At 39.9% G+C, this 24,544-nt stretch overlaps 1 protein-coding gene across 1 annotated transcript; it reads right to left on the bottom strand.

The window, feature by feature from the left end:
* Positions 1-3,439: 3,439 nt before the first annotated feature.
* Positions 3,440-24,100, bottom strand: LOC108780214 (kinesin-like protein KIF20B). The gene is made up of 4 exons (XM_018547850.1): positions 21,871-24,100; positions 20,102-21,813; positions 19,745-19,892; positions 3,440-3,780 (listed from the first exon to the last, which is right to left on the bottom strand). The coding sequence occupies exons 1-4, from the start codon at positions 24,098-24,100 to the stop codon at positions 3,440-3,442; spliced, it is 4,431 nt and encodes a 1,476-aa protein (XP_018403352.1).
* Between the last annotated feature and the right edge of the window lie 444 nt (positions 24,101-24,544).

Raw genomic sequence — 24,544 nt, 5'->3', positions numbered from 1 at the left:
GATGACATTTCGGTTGCTTTTCGTCGTAACGTTCCGCGCTTGGTCTTTTTACGCCTTTAAATTCGGTAGGGTCACCAATCGTTTTAGGTACATATTAAGGCAGACATGAATCTGAAACGAATAGAATAAATAAATAATATATCGATAAACTCTCAAAGTACGTAAATTTATATTTTAATTAATATGATATGATTATATTTTTTATACAATTATTATCAAAAATCTCCTTTTATTTAACATAATATGAAACATGCACTGTTAAATTTATAATGTCAAATTATAACAATTTGAGTTATTTTTAATTATTTCTATAGGCCGCTGTTGCTCCTACTTAATATGACGTTAATTTAACTACACACAACGCAGTTAAACAATTTAACGGAAGAAAATGTATTAAATTTGACTCAAATTTAGTTTATTATTTACTAAGTGCATACAGTAACGTTTATTTATTCTGAAACTAATCACAGAAATAGATTAATTTACATGTTTAATACGTATGAGCGTTAAAAAAAAATAATAAAATGTTATTTTTTTTTTTTAACTTTCGGGAATCGAGTTACCGTTGCTCTTTTTGATATCTAACTGCGCGTTAATGCATTTCGGTGCATTCGAAGAGAGAGATCCGTGAGATCGTCTTAAATTTATTTATCTCTCGCGCGTAACGAAGCACCTCCAGTAGTAATACCGTGCATGTCGGCCCGTTATTATCTCGATTTGTGCAGACGCAGGCTATATGTTTACGACGGTGATATCAGTCCGAGACTGTAATCGGCGTATCGTTAAGCGGCATCAACGAAAATGACGATGCGCCTCGATACGTATCGGGCCGCGCGACGCGCGTAATGACAAGCGCAAATGCACGTAACATCGGCGATGCACGCTACACCGGATATCGCGTAGCCGGGCACACACGTGCGCTCTGGCGATGTTCCGAGGCGGAACGATTTCGCAGCATCGAATTGCGCGGCGCCGGCTGCACGTGCAATAGGCGCTTATTGCACAAATCACACGCATTATTGACTGCTATTGTACCTCTTCGGCCGACGAGCCATCGCCATTGTTCGCGTATTGCGTACCCTTCCTCCGGAATAAACCGATATAAACTTTACCTCTCTCGGAGATATTCGAATACAGAGAGCGGCAAGTTCATTCGATGATATTAAAACATTTCAAGAAACTCTCTTGTATATCGCTTTTATATATTTTTTTATTATACATTAGTTTTACGGAAACAAAGAAAGCTGTATTTTAAAGATTAATTATGGAGAAGATTTATTTATTATCAATCCTTAATTACCACAATCGAAAAGTATCCTAATTTATACATATAGAAGTCGCCGAATTTTTTTCCGCTGTCATCCATAAAAATTTCAATTAATTTTAATTGATTTTTTTCCAAAACGTTGAACTGTATAGAATCCAAATTAGTAAACAAAAAAGATTTTAAATAATGTTAAAAATTATGTTTAAAAACGTAAGGAAGAGGTTTACAGAAATGTACGTTCGAATCCAAAAGGTTCAATGCTGTAGTCGACGGTTAAGATGACTGGTAGATTATTATAGAACTTTGCGTCTGTTTTAAAAGTTAGGATCAATTCCGAGACTCAGCCAGCCATCCTTTTAGTCGCGTAGAACAGAACTTTATACAAAGACGACGCGACGCGCCGTTATAAATGTCAGATGGTAGCACTCGAGCAATCGGAGCAGCGCGAGAGACGTGTCATGCAAGTCGATCGTAAAGCCGGCAGGAGGTATCGTCCAAGTAAATAAATCTTCATGCCCGGGACCACTTCCTCGAAAGAAAACACGGTGGGAGGCAGGCAGTTCATCTGACTTGCAGGTCGAACGGCGTCGATGGATCGAGTGCCCTTCGAGTGCTCTCGGTCCCGACTTCGGGATATCTTCGAGGGGTCGAACGGGAGCCGCTCGAGGTCCGCAGGTCAGACACTCCTGAACGGATTTAGGCAGGAAAAGCCTCGCGGCAGGCACTCCATTCGGAGCCACAAACAGACGCGAGGCGCGCTGGCGCCAGTCTGGGAAATCGAAGGTTCTTGGATGACTCCGGAGGCCACCGGGACGATTCCCTTTTCTCCGTAGGGTGACCACCCTATATATGTATACACACTACGGGTCTCAACGATACAGATGTTCCCGTATGTCACAAGGATTTTTCCGTAACCACGACGGAAGTTTTCTCGGGCCACCTTACATCTGTTTAGACTCGTTGACAAGCTTTTTATAAGGAGAGATAGGTTTATTCTCTGTGGCATGTATGCTGCACGGAGGAATAACGCGAGTTGTATATGTCTTTCATCCATAAATTGAACTTATTTACTTAAGCGATACTTTTCAGTTATGACACGCAAAGAATATAACAATAAATTGTGAGGTCTTTTCTCAAAGAGATAGATAATTTTTTTCACTTGTATGTTTTACCTAAAAATATACATATATAAATATAATTATATAATTATACAATTTTTAACATGAAGTAAAATTTCGTGTTGCATTTATGTATATATATACATAATGATACCTTCTCCGTTTATCTTTCCTTTTATCTTTCGATTACTTTCCATATAATATCGACAAGAATCTGCGTTTCATCACGGTGAAGCGCAATACTAGGCACAGTAACGGGTTAAATAAACACCGCGTAATTTCAGGAACGTTTCCTAACGACGTTGCATCTGGTGTACGCGATCTTGTGTAAACAGACGGGATCGAGACGAGCCACTCGAAACGTTCGCGAAGGGTTGCTAGTTTTCTTAAGTCAACCAATGAAGGCTCCGTGCTCGTTTGAGCCAGGTTAAGGTACCACTCGACATTGATTTATCCCAACTCGTAATCTGTATGGACGGTGTTTTTTTCGGAACGCAGCGCCAGTAGTGTCGTTGACGTTAAGATTTTACTCCTTCTTATCGAACGACAAGATATTATCTTTTTAATTTCTGAAATGTTTTCCAAGACATTCAGTCGCGCTTAAAATCGCGTAGAATCAAAAGAACTATAATAAGCATTTCTTTTTCTAACATTCGGACAATATCGTATGCGCGTATTTCATCGCATGTTACCAGAAAACGACGTTGGAAAAGCTGGACGGATTGGACGACGCGTCGCGTCGCGTCGTCGAGAATTGCCGCAGGGTCACAGCAATTTTTGACACCGTCGTAAAGTCGTCGACTTCCGCGTACACATATTCGGGGGGGAGGGGAAGAGAAGGGGATAGACGAGGAAGCGGATGGAGCTATGACTTCCGGCTCGATTCGCACTAAACTGTATCCTGTAATTCGGCGGGGTTAGTGTTCGCGTGTGGCGCGGCGCGGCGCGGCGCGGCGCGGTGCGACGGGCAGGAAAAATTCCAGGTCGCGCTAATAAACTAAATACGGCATCGGAAATGAGAGACCGCGGGTGTATTATTTATACTCGCGCGCTTCTATGGTGCCGACGGCGGCTTTAATGTGCTGCAGCGTTGCTCGCCGCGCTCTCGCAGTTTATACAACGCAATAACGTTATTAGGTGGCTGGCATCCGGTATAAATTTCACCACCACCATCGCCACCGCCACCACCACCACACCGACCGGCACCACCATCGTCATAGACCACGCCGGCCACCGTCGCCACTAACACCAACACACACCGGCGCTCGCCCCATCGCGCGAGCCATCGTCGCCGCTCTTCGCCACTCTTCTCCTCTTCATTGTTGTCGCCCTTTTCCCGCCGCCGCTGTTGCTGCTGCTGCTGCCGCCGATGCGACGCGATGTACCCGCGCTCTCCTGTCGCACAGCGTTAAAGCATGGCGTCCTTATGGGCTCGAAACTTTGTCGCCGATGATTACATGAACCGTCGACTGTATTAATTACGGAACAGCTGCGCGCGCTTGGTGTTTTCGGCGTCACTCGCTCTGTTTAGCGTTGAATAAAACTAAACTGCGGTGTACGGGAGGAGCAATCCAGGCGATTGAATCGCTTCGCGTAAAACAGACGAATTTAATAGCATTGCATTTTGGTGGACGGTGGTGCTGCTTTTACGAATTCGCGAGAATTTTTTTACGTTAAACTAATATCCGAATAAAATGTAAATTTCCTTTGTTACGTAATATTGAATGAACGACGCAAAAATAATTTCCAAGGTTGATATCCCGCGGCGGGAAGAGCCGGGTATTTTTTTGTCGGCCCACCGTTGCCGATAATACCATTGGCAGAGTCCGCTATAAATACCGCTCGAAACGTCATTATTAACGTTTGCGACACCAATGCGTCCGTCCTCATTTCTGCCTGTCGCCCTTCCATCGTTGCACACCGACGCGACGCAACGTATTCCCTCCCCGATTGCAATTGCAATATGTTAAAGCATGTTTTTATGATTTCAAAAATTTGTCGTTGGAGACTACATAACCCGTTAGCCGTATTAATTATAGAGCAGATGCGCCGCATTTTGAAATGCACATCGAAATTATTTCATGCGCAATTCACGAGCGTTATGCGCGAAGCGCCGGCGAATTTTTGAGTACTTAACTCAATTACCCGATTAATTCAATCGCGCGAGCATGAATGCCGCGCGGGAAGAAGCTCGTATATTTTTTTCCAGAGGTACGTATAGCGCGTGTTTCGAACACTGGGTGTTCGCTCTGCTTTTTTCGCTTTTTTTTTTTTTTATTTATGAGCGCGATTATCGCACACTTGAAATCAGGCATCCTCTTATTACGTGTCGCGTACGCGACAAACAACGATTTGGCAAATTGCGGCATACGTTTTCTGCGAAAACGTTACAACACGAATTATTTTGTGCCGTTAGTGCATGCATCACAACGCGTTCATTGTTGTAGTTAGCGAGTTAACAAACGACGGTAATGTATCAATCCACTTTACGGCGCCGGCACCCCGATCCAGAATAAAACAAATATTTGTAAAATAAAAAAGCATTGTCGATCAAATTCCTTAGATCATAATAATGTGTAACAATCACACTTTCTTCCTCCTTTAAAATTAAAAGAAAAATACGCATATGCTCAAATTAATTTCAGAAAGACAGTCGATCGTAATGTTTGCGAGAATTTAATAACTAGAGACTAAATAATCAAGAGAGAGAGCGATACCCCTTATTTAACCGAAATTAATACCAGTATTAGCGCGTGTATCGACGAAAGCCACACACAACGTTCGACCCCCCTGCAGGAAATTATTGATAATCGCATCAATATCCGCGCGATTGTCAGGCACAGCGTACCAATAATTTATGCACAATTGGACGTGGGTATCGATACGGTGCAAGCAACCTGCAACACATGTCGCTCTATTAATAACACTGCAACCGGGTGCTATAGATGCCTCACTAATTCATCGAAAAGGGTATCTCGCCTGTCGCTTTAGACGTCTCACGTTATTCTTCTCTTTCACGCGGCAACAAACGACTGAACGACAAACTCCACTTTTTTCGTGTACGATCTTGGGGGAAAGAGGTGGGAAGAATATTACAATGGCATGGTAATCAAAGATCTTCATTTGATGCGGAATACATTCGAAGAAGGGTATAATTCTTCACGCGAAACGTTAAGAATGATATTACATGGAATTATCCAGAGTGCGAGTCAGTCAAGGAAATTCTTGCACGAATACCCTTACATGAAAATTCAATGACTTTTTAAACAAAATTTGTTCGAGCCAATCTAATAGGTGGAAAAAGCCGTAATTACGAAAAGTGATATTTCGCTTCCCCCCTCAAGCAAATCAATGTGTTTCGTTACGCGTATACGTCATGTAAGCCTATGCTAGCGCAATTACATTTGCATTTATGAGCTCGATAGGATGCGCGGATCTTAGAATCATAAAAAGTATTCGAAGAAGGCAAGCGTGAAAGAAGAACGGGGGAGAATGTTATGTATTGATGCAAAAATATGATAGCTTTAATAATTATCCATAATTTTCCAACACGCGATAATAGTATACGTGCGGCACTATGCGTGGCGTAGAGAAAATATCTCACAATCTCCTCCGGACCTTATCCTTCCTCTCGAAGTGCCCCGAAGGTTCTACATGTCGAAATACCTTTTTCATATAGTCGCATGCATGTCTATCTGCGAATACACGGATTTTCCGTTACGGAGAGAAGCTGTCATTGACAGGATATCGTGCGCGTTTTAAGGACCTCGAGCGACAACGAGACTCACGTTGCCGCTGGGCTGCGCGCGTTGTCACGGCACGCTCACGTGCAAAACGCGTGGCCCGCGCGACCTCGCACGCCGAGGATAAATCAAAAGTATGAAATGCGCCCGGCAGAATTTCGGTATATTTATGGCGGGGGGCAATTCAATGATACACATTCCCGGTCGCGCGTAATAGTCAATATTTCCATCAGAAGCACACCTACAACTCACGCCTACGCTGACAAACCGCGCGGCCAGCGGTGCTTTATGAGAGTTCAGGGCGCATTTGACAGCGCGATGCGCCGAGCCAGTTGTTGCCATTTATTCGCGCATTACATTACTCTGTTACCGAGTCGAGTGTCACCAGCTAATTTGCATTATAAGTGCCGCTGATGTTATCATCGCTTCGCTTATACGTTATGGCGCCGCTGACGGATCGTCAACGGCGGCCGCGCGCGATCGTTCATGTATACGTTATAGTGCATATGATGCTGGCCGCGCGCGAGTGCATCCCGCCCTGCGCGCCCCGCTCCCCCTCCCCGGTCATCTCCCTCCCCCTCCCCCACTACTCCCCGATGATCATCGCAAAAGCGACCTGGCCAGTGATAATCGCGTCCGATTCGCGCCTATCGAGCTGTTGACGGCCGTCCGCAACGCTACGCGCGATATCGCGGCACCGCATGAAAATAATTATTGCATTTTAATTGTGAGGACGCGGGAGAATTGCATCGACCAGCGGTCAGGCTTAAGCAATTAATTAGAGCTGGATATTAATAGATAACGCGCGTTTAGATGCGGAATTCAAATGGTATGATGATTAATGATGACGTGTTAGCAGGAAATGAAACTCTTCATCAACAATATGAGCTATCATTTCTTGTATTGCATTATGCCATTATTAGCGTTATACCATGTTAATGCGCGCTATACTCGTTTGCACCGTAAAATGAAAAGCAAAGGAAATAGAAAGAGGAAAAGTAAATTGCGCGGTGTAGTGATCTAATTTTATTCAAATCAAATGTTTCGATTGATCGCGCGATTTCGCGTCGAGTTAGTTTTAGCCATCTTTATGTAATTTCTATTGTCTAAGCGATGAAAAGAATATTAATCAATTTAATCGCAATGTCCATAATACTTATATTTCAGACCATGTCTCCGTCAAACACGAGAAAAATTAATTAAGCGCCACTCTCACCTTAGAAAAATCCGGCCCTTTCTGCTCGTAATAGCGTCGCACGCTATCCTTTGAAAATATTTTCGAAATCATGACATGCTAGATGCCGACGTTATTAGACGGTGGCCGGTAGTAATTACTACTAAATAATTTCGCCGCGCGAGAGCTACCCGCCGGTCCACCAGCAGATGTAAATTCCCTCCGCTCGGTCGTGTACTTGGCTGTATGAATTCCGCACGAGTGTCCGAGTGTCCGACCTTTCTCATGGATGTATGTCGAGCGGCTGAAGTAGAGATTGAAGTGAAATATGAAAATCCAAGTTCGGCCGAAACGAAACCCAGGACTTTTTTGTATTGGGCGCATCGCGCGTTTAACGAGGCGTATAAGACGGAAAAACATAGGTAATGAACGTGAACAAGAGCGCGTCTCTCTTTTTCGCGGCCGGCGCATCTCGTAAAAATCGTTCCCTGAATCATGGAAAATAGAGGGGAGAAAAAACGCAGTAGAAGAAAAATACGGGTATGAGATAGAGAAGCGGACCGGAATGTAATCGCGGCCTCTCCGACGATCGATATTATTTTGGATTAACATTCGCGAAAGCTCCGTTGGTTAATTTTATAATTAGCTCTCTTCATCGAGAGGACAGTTCGTGCCCGGAATTTATTAGGCGTCTCATATATTCTGCTCGAAGATTCTACGAAAGATAACAGTTCCCCTATTTGTAAACGTAATGTTGTATCATCGTAAGGAGAGAGTCTTTAAAAGTTCACAAATTAGGTAGAATTATTTCGATTCTCCATTTGACAAACATTTGTCGTTAAATCATCGCGCGCTAATTCACGCAAGACGATACGCCAGGAAGTCCGTCCCGAGAGAGAAGCAACGTTTTAAAATATAATTACCTTATCTGCGCCTCGTACAAATGACACCCGCGACACAACACGTGCCGCTTTTCATGCGTGCGCGCGTGTGCGTGAGCTCACACACGAACGCACACGTCGCAGTACAATTATTATGTGCGCTCAGTGCACCTACAATGCAAGCGGGAATCCATTTCGGAGTGGCAATTCGCGCGATACATTATCCAGTCAGCGTCGGCTATACGATTCGTAGTCGTTTCAGCCGCGCCGTAATAACGCCGACATTTCAACCCTCGCTTCGCCCTCTCCTGTAAGGGGGTGACCAGGGGCCGGAGCGGAGGTGGTTTCGCGGTGTCAGCGACAATATTTTCCTTCGACGGGGGTACGCGTCATACACCGATACTTTTTTTCCCCGGTCCCCATTCCTCTCTCTCTTCCTCGTCGACGCGGCGCGGCGGACGAAATAACTCATTTCGAGAATGCGTGCCAGCCAGTGAGGCTGTCGATAGCAGCCACGTCTGGGATACATGACAACGTGTAAACAACGTGGCAGGCGGCCCTGTCAGACTCGCGTTGTATTTCGAGAGCAGAATGGATGGGAGTATCGTTAACCAGTCGGTCGGTCGTACCGACGCAATTTTATGGAACGTGTCGCGTATCCTCCCTCGAACGAAGAAGTCTGCCTTTATTAAATAATATCACAAATATATCAATATCACAATATATATCAATTAGTAGAATTATAAACAATTGAAATTGATATCTTATTCATATGAAATTCTGAAGTTCTAATTCTATTATTAATGGTCAAGAACAATTAATGAATATCTATCCTCTGCGAGATACGCGAGTAATAATAATCAGGAAAAAAAAAATGTCAAATTGCGGTGGCGATAAATCACGAGGGTTCCAGCTTCTCCTTGCAGAATTCTGTGAAAATCTATTATTCCTCGTACGATAGTCTTAATGAGGCAAAAAGCACTCCCGGAGTCATCGGCACAGCTGCATCTGGACCGTTGGCGGCGCGGCTCAGTGGCTTATTGAATTAGACGGGAACGAATGAAGAGCTGGTATATATCCGCCATATGCGGCTTTCGAAGAGAAGAGCGTATTGCGGCCTCTTGCGAAAAAGTGCAACGTAGTTGCTCTTAGACGCGATACTTTACGCGAAATCGTGGGTTTGATGCTATTGCTGATTTTGCACTTTGATGTGTGTGTATAATATGCCTCGGTTTGAAGAATCTGTCACAGTCAGTAAACGTACCCGTGTATATTGTCTTTAAATTACAATAGCGATTAAAGAAAATTATATGCAATAAAGCAGTATAAAATTATTAGAAATAATTAAATAATAAATATTAAATACTATTATACTATATAAAAGAACTAAAGCAATTCTTCGAACTTTTCTACTTCGAATTCCTTGATCTCTAAAACTTTTAGAGTGAATTTCACTCTGAAGAGTAAAATCTCACTTTTAAAAATTGAAAATTAAGTCATTCATTTTTCGAGATTGATTCAATTTTTACTCTTTAGAGTAAAATTCTACTTCAAAGAATCTAGAGAGGATATTTTTTGTACAATCGAGTGAGAATATTACGCGACGTACGATGCACGTCGATACAGTTCGACGCGAGAGAAAATCGACGAGAATCTGTGTGACTAATTAGCCGTGTCCCTCTTTCTCTCGTGTCTTCGATTCGAATCGCAGTTCTGCGATTGTCGGCGAGGAAGCGGTATGTACGTCTCGCTCTCGCGAGCCACTCGCATCAATTTAAGTTTTTCTTCCACGAGCACGAAAAAAAGGGTGCATGATCTTCACGATTGTGTGCGCTCACAAAGCGCCGACGTGCCGCTGAAAACGTTCCGTCGACTTTCTTTTACAGCACGTTATATCTTCTTTTCTTTCTCGCTCTCCCTCTCGTCTCTCCGTTCTCCTTGGCCCCCTTATAACTCCTTCTCCTACTTGATTTCACCCCACCATTCTACATCGCTCCCTTTCGCTCCCTTTAACTTTATCCGTTTCCTTCCTTCTCCGTGACGTTTGATGTTTCGCGTTTGTGCCGGTCATTCGACGCAAGAAGCGCATTATAGACCGTAAATGTTGGGACCAGATGCTGAATTCGTCATCGGCCCGCTGCTCTTTGGGCCCTTTGGGAATCAAAATAGAGGATTACGTTCCCTTCCTTCGTTAATCGTTCTCGCGGCTAATATGTGACGCGGATTTTTAATTCTTCATTCATACGTCGCGCTATTGAATGCGATTTAGGACGTATAGGCTTAAAATACTTCATTTTAACGATAGAAATATACATATATATTATTGTCTTATTTTATTTAATTAAATCAAACATTATTGCTTTACTTGACATAACAATATTTCAATCAAAACTTTGAACTAAATGTGCAAGAAAAGCAAAATAAATAGTAATGAAGTAGCAAAAAGAATTATAAATAATTAATTTATTAAATTTCGTATATTGAGACGTAAAAATAGAAAGAATTAGATTAGAAAACATATACATCATTAAATGTATCTACTTTGTGTTAATAAGGCACGACTCAATGCACTTGATGGTCAAATGAAGGAGTTGCGCCCTTTTCTTTCGACGACCATTTCCATAATACGGTAGGATCAGTAATCTAAGGAACGAAGCAGAATGGTCTCGTGAATATTCACGGGAGCGCACTTGAAATGAGATGCGAATGCGTGTCTGGTCGTAACAGTGCACCAATGCGCAAATAATGACACGACGAAGGAATAAAGGTCGCCTTTGCTCGTCTTTCCTACAGCCATCAAGAGTCAACATCGGGAAGACTTAATTACTCGGCCCTTTCCACACACGCGATCTTACTCATCAGTCCGGAAACCTCAGGTACTGGGTGACCATGAAACAAAGCTAAAAGGATATCATTTAACATGTTATGTTATTTAACAAAGCAAATATTTAATATTAAGAAGTTGCAACATTTTTCAAATAATTAGACAAAACAGAAAAACTATTAAGTATCTTTTAGCAAAGTCATAGAATAAAATATTATATAAATAAAAAACAATTAAAATGATAGATTTAAAATATAAAATATATACAAATAATTATTATATAAATAACACGCAGTATTGAATTTGCATAAATTCTATTGTATGTAGATACATTCTTTTATTGTTACAAATATATAGATGTACTGTAGAAGCGATTTATCTATAATTCTTCTTGTGTTTTTTGATTGAGGATCTTTGACTCGATCCACCCGTTAGAGGATCCGGTCCAGACTGAGTAATTCTGCAGTCTTGCGCGGGCGACGTAAATGCATCACGGTAAACTAAAAACGCACCGATTCGTCTCCGACGGTTTCTATGTGGGCCGCATGATTGCGCTTTATTATCGCGGAATTTCAGGTCAATTGTTAAATTGATCGGCAATTTTCATTCCAGGAATTAAAATCTTTATCTCCGTTGGCGTACGGCATCGCCGAGGTCGATGTTCGTGTACATAAGCGATCACAAGTGAGAGGAAAAGATAATCGGAGAGGGGAAAGTAAATGGAGAAGGAGATGGAAAGAGGATAAAGCGGCGCGAGAGCTCCACAAGCTCGTAAAAACGGATAATTATCGATGTCTGGCCCTTTTATTGCAGCCGCCTGTCGATCACGGCCTCGGCAAGAAGACGGCGGCGGCTGTGCGATCGCGTGCGTCTTGAGCCTGAATGTATTTGTCGGATTTCTGCGATACGGTCGTCGATAATATAGCAATTATCCATCAATAAAATACCGTGGCATTCCATTGAACACACAATTCCACATGTTGGTTTAGTAACTTAATTGATGTGTAACCGTTTTCTTAAAGGTGTATATTTCATATTAACACTTATTATCTCCTTCTTTTCTATAGATAATTTCTTTCGTTTTAATTATAAATCAATCATTTAGTAAGGTTCTGCTCGTAATTTCTTTTTAATCCATCACATCAATCCAAACGACGTATCGTTTATTGAGCAATACAATAAAATATAAATTAGAATAGTAGCTTTTTTTTCTTTTCCTTTCTTAATAGTGTAACGAACAAGTTTTTATCAGTCGGTCTTTCAATCTATTGGCGAGCAATTTCCGTTTTCTCTGTTCAAAGTTTTCATCCGACACGTTATTATTATTATATATAAATTTTGCGGTTACCCTACTAGCGGTTATGTTTACATTCAAACAGCGTATAATAATGAAAATTCAAATGTTTTATTGTATATTTTTTCTTTATATTTTTACATCTGAAGAGGGTTCGAATTCACGGCCGAAACATGTCACGTAAATGTGATTTTATTAAATTTTGCCTCAGAGTATATTATCAATTTTTTCTTTTAATTTTTGTCTCCTTTTCTTTAATTTACAACGTTTATACATTCTTATTCGTGGACTCCTAATGGTGGACCCCTTTATGTCACACAATTTTGTTGTATTAGAATAGAAAAATACGCAGATGTAATTTCACAAAACGAAATAAACGATAACAGGAAACGTTTTCGCTTTTCCATTGACGATTAGCAGAAATCACGATGTTGCTAGTGATAGAGAGAGGGATCAAAAGAGGGATGCGTTCATAGAAGCAAATTAGAGGATGGTTCGAACTGGGGTGGTGCGGTACGTTTGACGTCGAATGGCGTCGGGTCGAGAAGCGACAGAGCTCAGGGGCTGAACAAATGAAATGAAATGTTGCTTTCTGCGCGAGGACGAGAGTGATAATAGAGAAAGAGAGATTGTTTGTCGTTACACCCTTCCATCCGTTCCGTATACCGGCGCTATTCTCAGTTAGACTGCTTATTTGCCTAATTGCGTGACGCGCCCGATAAATTTCTACAAATCGACGCTTTGTTTTGCAAATTTTGTCCTCGTACGGACACTGAACTTCTGCAAACTCCGAATTTGCTCGAGATTAGCAAAACAAAGGACGATCTAATTCGTCGAATCTAAAGTCTTTTGCAAAAAGAGGATCAAACAAGTATATCACGCGTTATACACATAGTATAGAATAATTATTTTTTTTTCTAAAAAAAAAAAGCTTTTCTGCATTATTTTGAATTTTAAGAATTTAACAACTTCCCCAATCTATCTGCGCTTTGATAACTCAATACAAACTTAATATTCATCATTATAATTTGATACATCGTCGCTGAAAGAATCGTCGTGTTCTCAAGAATCATATTTAAATGAAGCTACTCTCCTACCGCGCTCTTTGAGAAACGAACATCGTGAAGCATAACCGATAAGATCCATTCGCAGAAAAGACGATTCGCGGATCCTCTTATGTAATCCCCAACTTGTGGCTCGTTAGCGAATCGGGATCAATGGGTTCGTCGTGGCGCTCGTAATTTTATAGGATTCCACAACAACGGGGCGCATCGCGGGCGCTCGGCGGTTTGATATCGAGCATAGGGATCGGTGAAGTGGAGAGTGGTGCGCGCCGGGGTAGTCTTGTTAAAAGTAGCCCGCCTCATTGCCTCCAATATCTGGTAAGTACTGCTCTTTTGTAAGAGCACAGCGCTCGGGAGCCGAGCATCTCAATAGCCACTCAAACCACCCACAACGCCATATTGTCACATGAGCGTATATATGTATATAAACCGAGTAGCACGCGTGCCCGTACTTGTGGATCCATAACTCGTAAATGCAGCGAGATATATATATATATCTTGTATATTACTTTGTGCTAAATAATTTGTTAGTGTATTGAACAAGCGTTGTAAGTATATTTCTCGATAATCGTTCAGTCCGCGTATGGCGTTGCCATATATATATAGATGTTTCTCGAGATTTATCCAATGCTACCCGACGAGATTCAGAGCACCAACTTTCTCTTTAGTTAATATTAAGCGATGATATTTTAAAAGATTTATCTTTTCGTTTAATTCTCTTTGAGAAAGTATGTCTAGTATTAAAGGATGTAACGTTGTCGACGAAAAAATATTTCTCGGTAATTGACTAGTTGCGTTTGTCATTTTTCGGAGCTCTGTCTAATCTTGTCAAACGTTACGTCTAATCATATTCCAAAACTCATTGAATCTTTTACAAGAACATATTAAGCATTAACAAATGCGTATATAATAACGTTAAGATAAGTTTATTTCTTTAGAATTTTATACGACATATCATCAAAATTTGCACAGCAATTAATAACGATTATTAACAAAAAATGTTCTCTGTTACAAGTAAATCATTACAATTCTCATTTTAATAAAAATTTATGAATTCAATCAAAATTTTAAATAATGTCAAACGGCTTATAAAATAAAATAAAGGATGTGATAATCGGCGTGCGTTGTGTACACAAAGATTGTCGCGTTATCATTCGCACCGCAATGATCGAACGAACAGGTTAGTGTCATTGAAAATAAAAACCGAAAAGAAAGACAAAACACGATCAAAAATTATAAATTACTATAAGTAAAATTTAGACCGATAAGAATAAATAAGAGAAAGGATTCTATTTTCGATCGAAGCAGATATTTGTACTTGAAAATGATCAATATGGGAAACAAATACATTTTTCAGTACTACCTACGTATAAACTGCACGATTCGATTTGTTGAACTTGAAACGGAATCATAAACTAAAACTGGAAATAACATTACAAGTTACAATCTATAGAAATGATTAAAAATAATTTAAATTTAGTATGTACAATCTAATATTATGAATTTAACGGTGTATAATATATACAGTGAATGAAAATGTAGAAATATCCTAAATGTTGATGTTTCTTTAGGTGTAAAATAATACAATTTCGACGATTTTTTATGTCAAACGGCTTAGAACGGTGTCATATTAGACGTAATATTGAAGTTTCGAGTTAAAAGAGATCGTAAGAAAAATGATCTTCACAGTTCTGGATTACGACGTCGAGTTAACGAGGCTGCGGTCTTTCCGATACCCTAGGGCTACTTATTTCGCGTATCAGGCGCGGGCCAGGGCGTATAACATTTCTATACGAAGGGAGTACGCAGCCGGCCAACACCTCAAGGCAAAGCGACCGCATAAAAACGTGAAATATCACGGGTGTTTCCTTATCGCCTGCTCGGTCATATGTAAAAATGAATAAAATCTCGGTAAGTTGCGCCAGGGGATCGCACGGCAGTCGCTCCAGGCCAGTCAGTCGAATCTGATTCCGTACGTTTTTAGCATACAAGTCGGCAAGCTTGGAAATAAATCGTTGCGTGCACGATTTCGTATTCCTTTCCTCATCGCCCGCAAACATTCACAAGTGCAAATGAGATGCATCGAATAAATCGTTATTATTGCTCTTCTTCGCGATCACGGAAGTTTGTATTAATGCGGAGTTAAATACCGTGGCAGTGTATTAATTTAGCTTAATTTAAGCGATAAGATAATTCTTATTAAAAAGAAACGTGATACACTAATGATATAATATATTCGCGATAGCGAATGAAAAGAAGCAGGACAAAGTCAAGCCGCAGCTAAGCAGAAAGTGATATCAAGGGGTGGACTAAAGAGGGAAAATCCGGGCACGCAGGAGACGAGAGGCACGTAGCGTGCGAACAATAAGCAATAATAGGTAATGCAATTCAAACGTGGAGGCTGGCAATACTCCGAAGCCGACGGGGTGGTTACAATGCCGGGAAATGCAAGACAGGCATTTCCTGCGAAACGCGACGGCAGCGGCGAGAGGCGGACAGGGATGGTTAGAGAAGGGGACGGAGAACGGAGACAATCATACAATACGGGACGTTCGGATAGTCTATCGCATATTTGCCTTTACGCAATTCTCTACTCGCACAAACGCTTCGCCCGCGATATTACGCAATCGCGATTTATCCAGCGCAACATGACGCGACGCGACGCGGCGCGACGTATAGTCATCGTCCGGAAGTGCGGTTGTATTTAATCCGGGGATGTTCTCAACGTGCCTGCGTACGCGGTACGGTGATGAAAATGCTATCCGCGAATCTCTGTATTCTTTACGTTTCCACAATATTGGTAAATAACCACCAACGAATTCTATTCTGTGTTGCGATATATAATATTTTTTGAGTACATAAACAGAACTAATGTTTATAAATAGAATTACAACTTAATTAACATAGCTTCTATTAATAACTATTTTAATAATGACAGATGATATTTATTATTCCTTTGCAGAAATTTTCGAAATTATTCTATCATCAACATAAATTTAAATTATTCTCGGGATGTTTTGTACCGTATTGTGTTAACTTATATATAAATATTAATCATATTGGAGAGTACCTGAATATTTATGTCTGTAAACAGCGAGATATTTCTTATGAAACCGTCTCTTGTGTATCTCTAGGCTCGCGCGTAGATCTCGATGTGGTGGGATGATCTCGGGGAGAGAGGCATGAGGACGTAGTAGATGAAATCGTTTGTTCTAATATCACAGGTCCGACCCCCGAAGCTCGAAGATGAAAGTTTGTCCGTTGGAAATTGTCCGGGTGACGTTGCAAATGGGTCCAGACGATTCCACCCGTCTCTTCTTGTAGCTTTATCGCGACACTCACACATATGTTTTCAACGTAGCGGCATAGCAGCCGGCAGTAGCCTCTCGCCTCGAAATCCCGTGAGGCTAATTCTTAAGATATCGTTCGACGTTGACAAAAGTGGTCATATCGGAGTAAAAGATTTCGCAGAAGTGCCGTATTTGTAAATATTTGCAACGGCTTGTACTCTTTATCATCGCGTTTCGTTGTGAATGTGTATCTCATAAATGTTTGATCAGCAGTAGAATTAGTTTCGACAATTTTTAAATTGATCGTTATGTACTATTTATGACATTGGTTAAATTATTATTAACACCAGTGACAAGATAGTTTATTATAAGAGAATTACATTCTTGCTCTTCTATTAATACTTAACAAAAATATCGACAGCGCTTATTATATCTACTACTAAAAATGAAAATTCCTCAATTTATATCGAAACTCTTTCTATCAAATCCTGTTCTCGACGAGTCTCTTCTCGCTTCACGTAGTAAGATTTCAACGAAGAAACTCGAGGCGAAACGTCATCGGTCTAACTCAGAAGGCAAATGACACGAGAAATATAATCCATGCCACCCCGGGCTTTGAACCCGGAGAACTTCTTACCCTTCCCACTCGACATCGTTATAACTCCTTACAGGCTTGGCCTCTCTTTCCCTCGACCGCTTTCCCCTTTCGTCTACGTCAATCCCAGAGAAAGCTGGGCATTGTCGTGCCGAAATTGTGCGTAACTACGACAATAGTTCGGCAGGATTGGGCGAAATTAATGAAAACTCGCGCGGGATCCACGAAGAAGGGGTGAAGAGAGAAAGGGATGAGACCTCCCTAGAAACAGATATTCCTACGGTTGCAGGAGTAGGGGGAGGGGGTTCGGCTAATCGTGACAAATACTGATCCGGGATTGCCGAATTATAAACTAATGTCTCGAACAAACTTCGTCCAAGATAACTTTCTCCTCCTCCATCTGATTACTCCTCCGAGTGCTCGCTCAACCTTCAAACAGCGTGTATATTATCCTGCGTCAGCTGTTCTGAATTTTATTCGAGCTTTCATATGCATTAGTTAAACAATGCAGAATATACACTTTCTGTGTCTAATTTAGTTTTATTTAATCTATAAATAAAGTATTCAGCATAAGTATAAAAATAATCTTAATTGTTCTTATTAAATAATTTTATTTTTTTGTCCGATTCTGTTTTTATTAAATGAAACAATTAGAAAATAAAATACGTCGAAAGAAAAATTTTTTATTTCATTTTTTCAATTTTTTAAATCAATTTTAAAAAACACCGATTACTATACAAAGTATTATACACATCACGTACAAGCATCAGTACGCATATTGCATCGGTGCAATTTCAACCGGCGAACTAAAGGGGATGATTTCGCCATCTTTACGTCTTGCGACCGGGCGTGTAAAGGATAACGGAAAGAGGGTGGTTGATGGTGAAGTTAGAGGGCGAACGTGAGTAGGCGGACGAGCGGCAATGTTCCGGCCCGGCCAAGAGAGAAAGGAAATTGGATGATATTTCCCGCAACGATCAAATCTTATTGCCAATTGAAAGAGGAAAGTTCGCGGTACATTTACCTCGAGAAATCACCGACGACGAAGAGGTGAGCTAGCGAAAATGGCCGCTGCGATCTGCGATTCTGCAAACCACTCGTGCCTCTTTCCATCGCGATAACAAGCTCGTCTACGAGAAAGTAATACGAAAATAATTACAGTCAGATTGATAGTCCAGCAAATAATTAAATTGAATAAATTCATTTTGAAGATGCAATTAAATATTTGCGTGCACGGTATATTTTTTATTTACGTTAAAATTATTTTAAATATCTCTCGTTGTTAAAAAAAAATAAACTTCTCGTTCTTTTTTTCAAAATTGAACTGTTCAAATGTTTAAAAATACGTTGAACCGATTGGTGATACTGGAAATAATCTTAGCGTTATTCTTACGTCCGTAAGTTCACAGTAGATTGCGATCTGCTATTGGACGATTTCCTTTCATTTATTCGTATCCCCTTATCACATCGCACATCCTAGTAATATCTTCAGGAGCCAAAAGATTGCACGGAGTGGAAATCGCGGTCCAATTTCGATATCCTCCCTCATAATTTCATCTATCAGTATCCGTAAGAAAGAGAGAGAGAGAGAGAGAGGAAGAGAAAGAGAGAAAAGTCAGAATAGCCGTTTTCACGGGAAGATCGCGTTTGAGGATGGGGTGGGTTGTAATGAGCGAACGAAAGCGTCAGCGGCATCTAATGTCAGAAATTATAGCATATTGGCAATAAAATCCGGAGCAGGGTCCGTTCTTGCACGAATAAGCTCAACGCAGTTACCGCCTCTGTTTGTGGGTGGTTCGTTTATTGTAACAAATGGCGGAACCACATTTTGCCATTATACGCGATCTTGTCTCGGGGAAATATCTGATATATTCCCAATCGGTAATCACATTATTGCCTTTTATGGATAATACTATAAAAATATATTGATACAGCTCGTCCCTTGCGTCATATCTATGGTCTTGTAATTAGTTGTTTATGGCTAAAATAGTAAAAGCGGTAATAATATTGATTAAATTTCAAAATACTGTGTTTAAAATTTTAAAATATATTATACGTAATCTCTCATACATAATAAATTCGCACAATTTTCTCGTTGAATATTATTGAAAAAATATGTAAAAGTTGCATAAAAGTTTATTAATTTATGAGCTATACGTGTGCACAACAATAAAACAATATAGAGACAACAATACAAATTAAAAGTACAATAGTAGAACTAAAATGTATAACATTTGAGATATGCAGGAGATTTTTTCTCTATTCAATTTAAAGTATGACATATGTTTAAAATGCGAAACATTCAGCGGAACAAAATACACGAAACACAAATAAATGTCAAATTACTTAAAAAATGCACATAATAATTCTTAATATCAATAATTATATACAAGCATTATGTATAATTAAACAAGCATTAATTATTATGTTTACTGTCATTCAGTTTCTGAATTACTATTAATCTGATTAGAGAATCGCGAAAGTGTAGTATTACCAGATGTTCTTCTAACATTCATCCAATTTGGTATTTTCTTTCTGTCTTTGGTACCTCCTGATAATCTCATATTAAAATTATCTTCCATTTCAGAATTATCAGTTTCATATACAGATGAATATACATTTGACTTTACACTGCTGTCTGTCTGAAAATGTAAAAGATGTAGAATATTATATGTGAGATCTCTTTTCGCAATTATTAAATTTTCCAACTTTACGTGTATGCTAATAATAAACAACTTTTAATTTAATTAAAAAGCTCTCTTGAAAACTCTATTATAACAATTAGACATTATACGTTAATTGCACACCCTATCTGTAATTAAAAAGTACTTTGTATTATGTGCAAACGGACCTGAGAAGATTCGTTATCAACGAATTTAATGCTAATGTCATCATTGGAAAAAGTTGTGGAATTTTCTCTTGGAACTGACGAAACATTTAATATCTCCGAACTAGTGCGTTTAGGCACGAAATTGGAACTGCTTGCGAAACTATTTTCGGCTTCATGATCTTTCAAGGTTTCTTCTAACTGTTTTTGATTCTCAGTTAAAGATCTTTCCAAGTTATTTGGACTGTTCGCAGTTTCAAAGCATTTGTCCTTCTCTTCGATTTCATTTTGAAAATATTTCATTAAAATCTCATATCTTTTTATTGAAGCATCTTTATTAGTTTTAAGTAGAGTTATTTCTAATTCTTTATGCTCCAGTTGCGTCTTTAAACGAGTTATTTCATCCTGGCTGTCGCTGTAAGTCTTGCAAATTTCGTTCAGGAGCGTTGTATTATTTTCTTGATCTGACAACCGGGATTTCAAATTATGAATTTTCGCTTTCATGGTGTTCTTCATATTTTTACGCAAATCTTTGCAACAATGCAGATCTTCCTTAATCGAACCGATACTTTCGTCCGCTTCGGTAATTTGCTCACTCAGATTTCTCGCTTTCTCATTGTTTGCAACGTTCAGATCTGCTATATTACGTACTTCACTTTTCAACAAGATAATTTCGCTCTCTCTTTCTGTTATCATCATTGTTAATTTCTTCAGTTTATCCTCGAGAGTCAATTGGGTCTCAGAACATTCATACAACTGCCTGTAAAGCTCTTTCTTGTCTTTCTGACATCTGTTCACAATCATCTCAAAATCATATATCTTTTGAAACAATTCGTAGTCTTTCGCAAACTCATATTGCATCTCAGCAATCCTTCTATTGAGCTCGTTTATCTGCAGAGTCTTTTGTAACAATTCTTCTTCTAAATTTTCGATTTTTGGGAAGTGTTCATTTGCGCATTTATTAAACGCTTTTCTCAGCCGGTCGTTCAACAAAGATAATTTATTTTCAAAGGTTCTAGATTTCTTTATGTATCTTTCTAAGCATATGAAAATTCGATTTTCATTTTCTTCTTTGACTAACAGTTTGCGGTTCAGATCATGAATCTCACGTTCATATTCTTGTACTTCTATCATTTTGAATGTATCATCGTCTTTGATTGCAATTTCAGTCTCCTCTTCAGTCAGTCGTTCCAGTGTTTTCTCTTTGTGTAGCGTTTGATATTCGTTCGTATCAGTCTCTTCATTTAATACATAAATCACATCCCGAATAGTTTCCAAGTCCTGAGACAATTCAGCAACATGTACCGTCTCTTGATAATTCCATTTATTCAAATCTGCGCTATCTTTGAGTTGTTCAATGTTTTTTTCCATTGCATTCTGACTGTTCTCATCGATGACACAAGTTTGTAGGCACTTGTCTTCGTTTTCGGGGGTACTTGCGGGATCACTTACGCTAGATCTTCGTAATTCACTACTTACTCCCGAGTCATCTTTGCTACTTTTGTCACTCGATCTAGAACCACCACAATCCATACTGCCACTACTTTCGAAGAAACTTTTGCGATCAACGCTTGATACGTTCGAGAGTTTCTTGTTCGTTGATTCGACGTCATTCGTAAACAATGTTGAAACAACGATCCAGTCGTTAAACTCGTTTTGTTCAATTATGGTTGAATTCATGCACATCCGTGAAGGACTTTTCTCTACAAATCTACTATCCTGAATAGAACTTTCTGCTGTATAATTTTCAAATAAAATATTTGTTGATTGGTCACATTTTTTATCACTTTTACTGTCATTTTTTGTATCATTCAAGCACTGTCGAACTTCAGCAAGCTGTCTTTCTTGTAACTGTGTACGATGCTGCAGTTTGACGATACAAGCTTCTTTCCGTAAAAGTTCCTTCTCCAATTCTTTTATTTTGTTCAAAGTATTATTCAAAGAATACTCCGATTTTGATAATTTCTGTTTTACAGAAGCAATTTCAGCGACTTCGTTTTCTACTACACGGTTATATTCGTTCATCTCTTCGAGTTTCTTCTCGGTACTTTTTACTTTTTCATCCATTAACCGTTCCAGATTGTTCATGAGACAATCAGCATCATCCTCGATGTTTTCATTGTTGCCACCCCACTTACGGATTCTAGCTCGCGTGAGCTGTCGAAAGTTTTTCAATTCTTCCGTTACTAAGGCTAATTCGAAACTATATTTGTTCTTTTCGCAGAGGATCGTCTTGTTCTCCTTCCTCAATTTCTTCATCGCTTCTTTCAGAACTATCACCTTGGAAGTGACCTGTGCATTCTCAGCTTTGAGCTCTTCGTAGAGTGTATGATTATCCTCGATGTAATCACCGCTGTTTCCTCGCTTTCTCTTTTTACGCTGGTTTAGATTATCGATGCGTTCCTTGTAAAAGCTTTCGACCTGTTTGATAGACCATTTTAATAGATCCTCTCTCTCAGTTTCGGTCTTCTTAGTATTCTCTTTGTAGGTTCCTTCCAACTCTTCTATCATATGTAAATAATGATCGGCTAGTTGTTGTCGAATAGAGTATTCGCAATTTAACATATCACTTTTTACAGTTTCTAATTCTTGCTTTAATCTTCTATTCTGCTCTCGTATATTTCTACACTCTAACGAATCGGCACAGCCAATTGTTTCTGCAATCTCACATGGGCTTTGACAATTAGATGATGACGTGATAGTGTTATCATCACATGTTTCGAGATCACGGATAGTTTCTTCAAATTCACAAATTTCTTTGCATTCGTTATGATAATTAGTTAGCTTTCTAACTGTACAACAAAAATTTAAAATGCTCTGTGTTTCATCAAACAGATTTGGCTTAAAAGCGATATTCACTATAACACTCAGATTTTCTTCACCTGAGAGAGCTCGTTGACATATTCTTGTTAAATTTGACTGGCGAAATGGCGCCATTCGATTCTGACTCACAGCTTTGAAGCATCTATCAAGTACCAACAGGCTGTTGTTGATGCTACTTGCTTCGCGCATGTGTGATTTTTCGAATTGTGTAGAACCAGCCAGATCGCAAAAAGTCAAAGTACTAAGCACCACTTCCTCCGCTGCATGATCCTTCCGATACTTCAGTAATTCCATCGTGAAAATAGTATGCGATCGAGACCTCTCCGATCCTGTCTTCGTAACACTTATTTTCGATTGGCCCGCTATGAGAATCTGACAGGCTTCCAGCGCAGTTAAGGCATGCATCTTTTGCAAACCGCAAACAGCTCGCCCTTCAGCGTTCATATACAATTTCAACGAGGAACGTATATCCGCGTCGTCCAACAGATCGTAAACATTTCCATTGTGAATCTCCACGAAGGACAGCCAGACGGCGTACATTGACTCGCTATCGTACTCTTCGGATTTATCAGGATTTCTCGGCTGTAAGTTCTCCAAAAATTTTCTGGCCTCTGCAGATGTCTGCTTCAAGTTTGTTGATAGTCCTTCTAATACTCGCATCTTTCGTTGCATCTCCGAAGCTCGCGCGGTCTCATTCAAACAGAGCACAGCGTCCTGTGTCGGTTTGTACCACGGCGCTATAGTGCAGTTTATCGCTGAAAATACAAGCTCGATACTGCGCGTTATTATACCGGGCGATGAGGACGTGCCGAACAGCGTGTAAGTCTTCCCAGAATCCCTCATGCCGTAAGTCATGATGGTCGAACTTTTACCACTGAGAAACTCCACGACTCGATGTTTTATGGATCCCTCGAACATCTCCGCTTGTGAAGTTTTTGATCCAAAGATCTTCGTAAAGACATGCCGCTTGCCTTCGGCCTCGCTCGATTTCGCGCATCTCGAATTTCGAGCGAATTTATCTTCAAACGGCAGAAACGTTAAAAGAGTTCTCGTGTCGAGTACGATGTAATTCTTTTGAAGTACCGATGCTGGTTTTATCCTAAGATACATCTCGACACTCGGAGCGGATATTTTCGAAGCTCGTCTTGATTGCGCATTAGATGTCTTCTTATTGCATTGCAATGGAAAGAAATAGTTCATTTTGACTTCCTGCGTGCAACTCTTTGCGAACGTGTCAGGGCGTTTCGAGAAATTTTTTCTGGTTGGCGTCATACTGAGTTTCGATACAAGTCAAAATGAGCAATAAAATGATGGACTGATATGTTCCAAAAATTACAAAATGAATACTTGTCTAATTATTAGAGAGGTTATTTTACGTCCATGTTTCGCGGTATTTCTGGAAAATTAAACATTATTGTTTCAGATGTATAACAATATGAATTAATTTGTGAATAGAAATTTGCTTACTTTGAAGAGCTTTACATATTCTTCGGAGAATTTTCATAGGACGCCTTCAATTTTATGATACAACTCTCGCGAATGTTAATACCACGATCTTCGACATCGTGTCTTTTTATTCCTGAACTATGTTCAAGTTTAGCAATTAAGAGTTACATTCATGATGTAAGAAGACGAGGTTGTATT

The sequence above is a fragment of the Cyphomyrmex costatus genome, unplaced genomic scaffold, assembly GCF_001594065.2.
Source record: "Cyphomyrmex costatus isolate MS0001 unplaced genomic scaffold, Ccosl1.0 scaffold69, whole genome shotgun sequence".
Lineage (NCBI taxonomy): Eukaryota > Metazoa > Arthropoda > Insecta > Hymenoptera > Formicidae > Cyphomyrmex > Cyphomyrmex costatus.
Note: the sequence above shows the minus strand (reverse complement) of the source record. Positions and strands in the feature narration are given on the sequence as shown.

Excerpts from the sequence above, each read along its gene's own strand:
- LOC108780214 (XM_018547850.1), bottom strand. The coding sequence starts at position 24,100 with ATGAACTATTTCTTTCCATTGCAATGCAATAAGAAGACATCTAATGCG. Across the intron at positions 21,814-21,870 it reads GAATGATACAAAAAATGACA|CAGAAAGTTCTATTCAGGAT; the intron begins GTAAAAGTGATA and ends AAAATTATACAG. Across the intron at positions 19,893-20,101 it reads TTGATAACGAATCTTCTCAG|ACAGACAGCAGTGTAAAGTC; the intron begins GTCCGTTTGCAC and ends TTACATTTTCAG.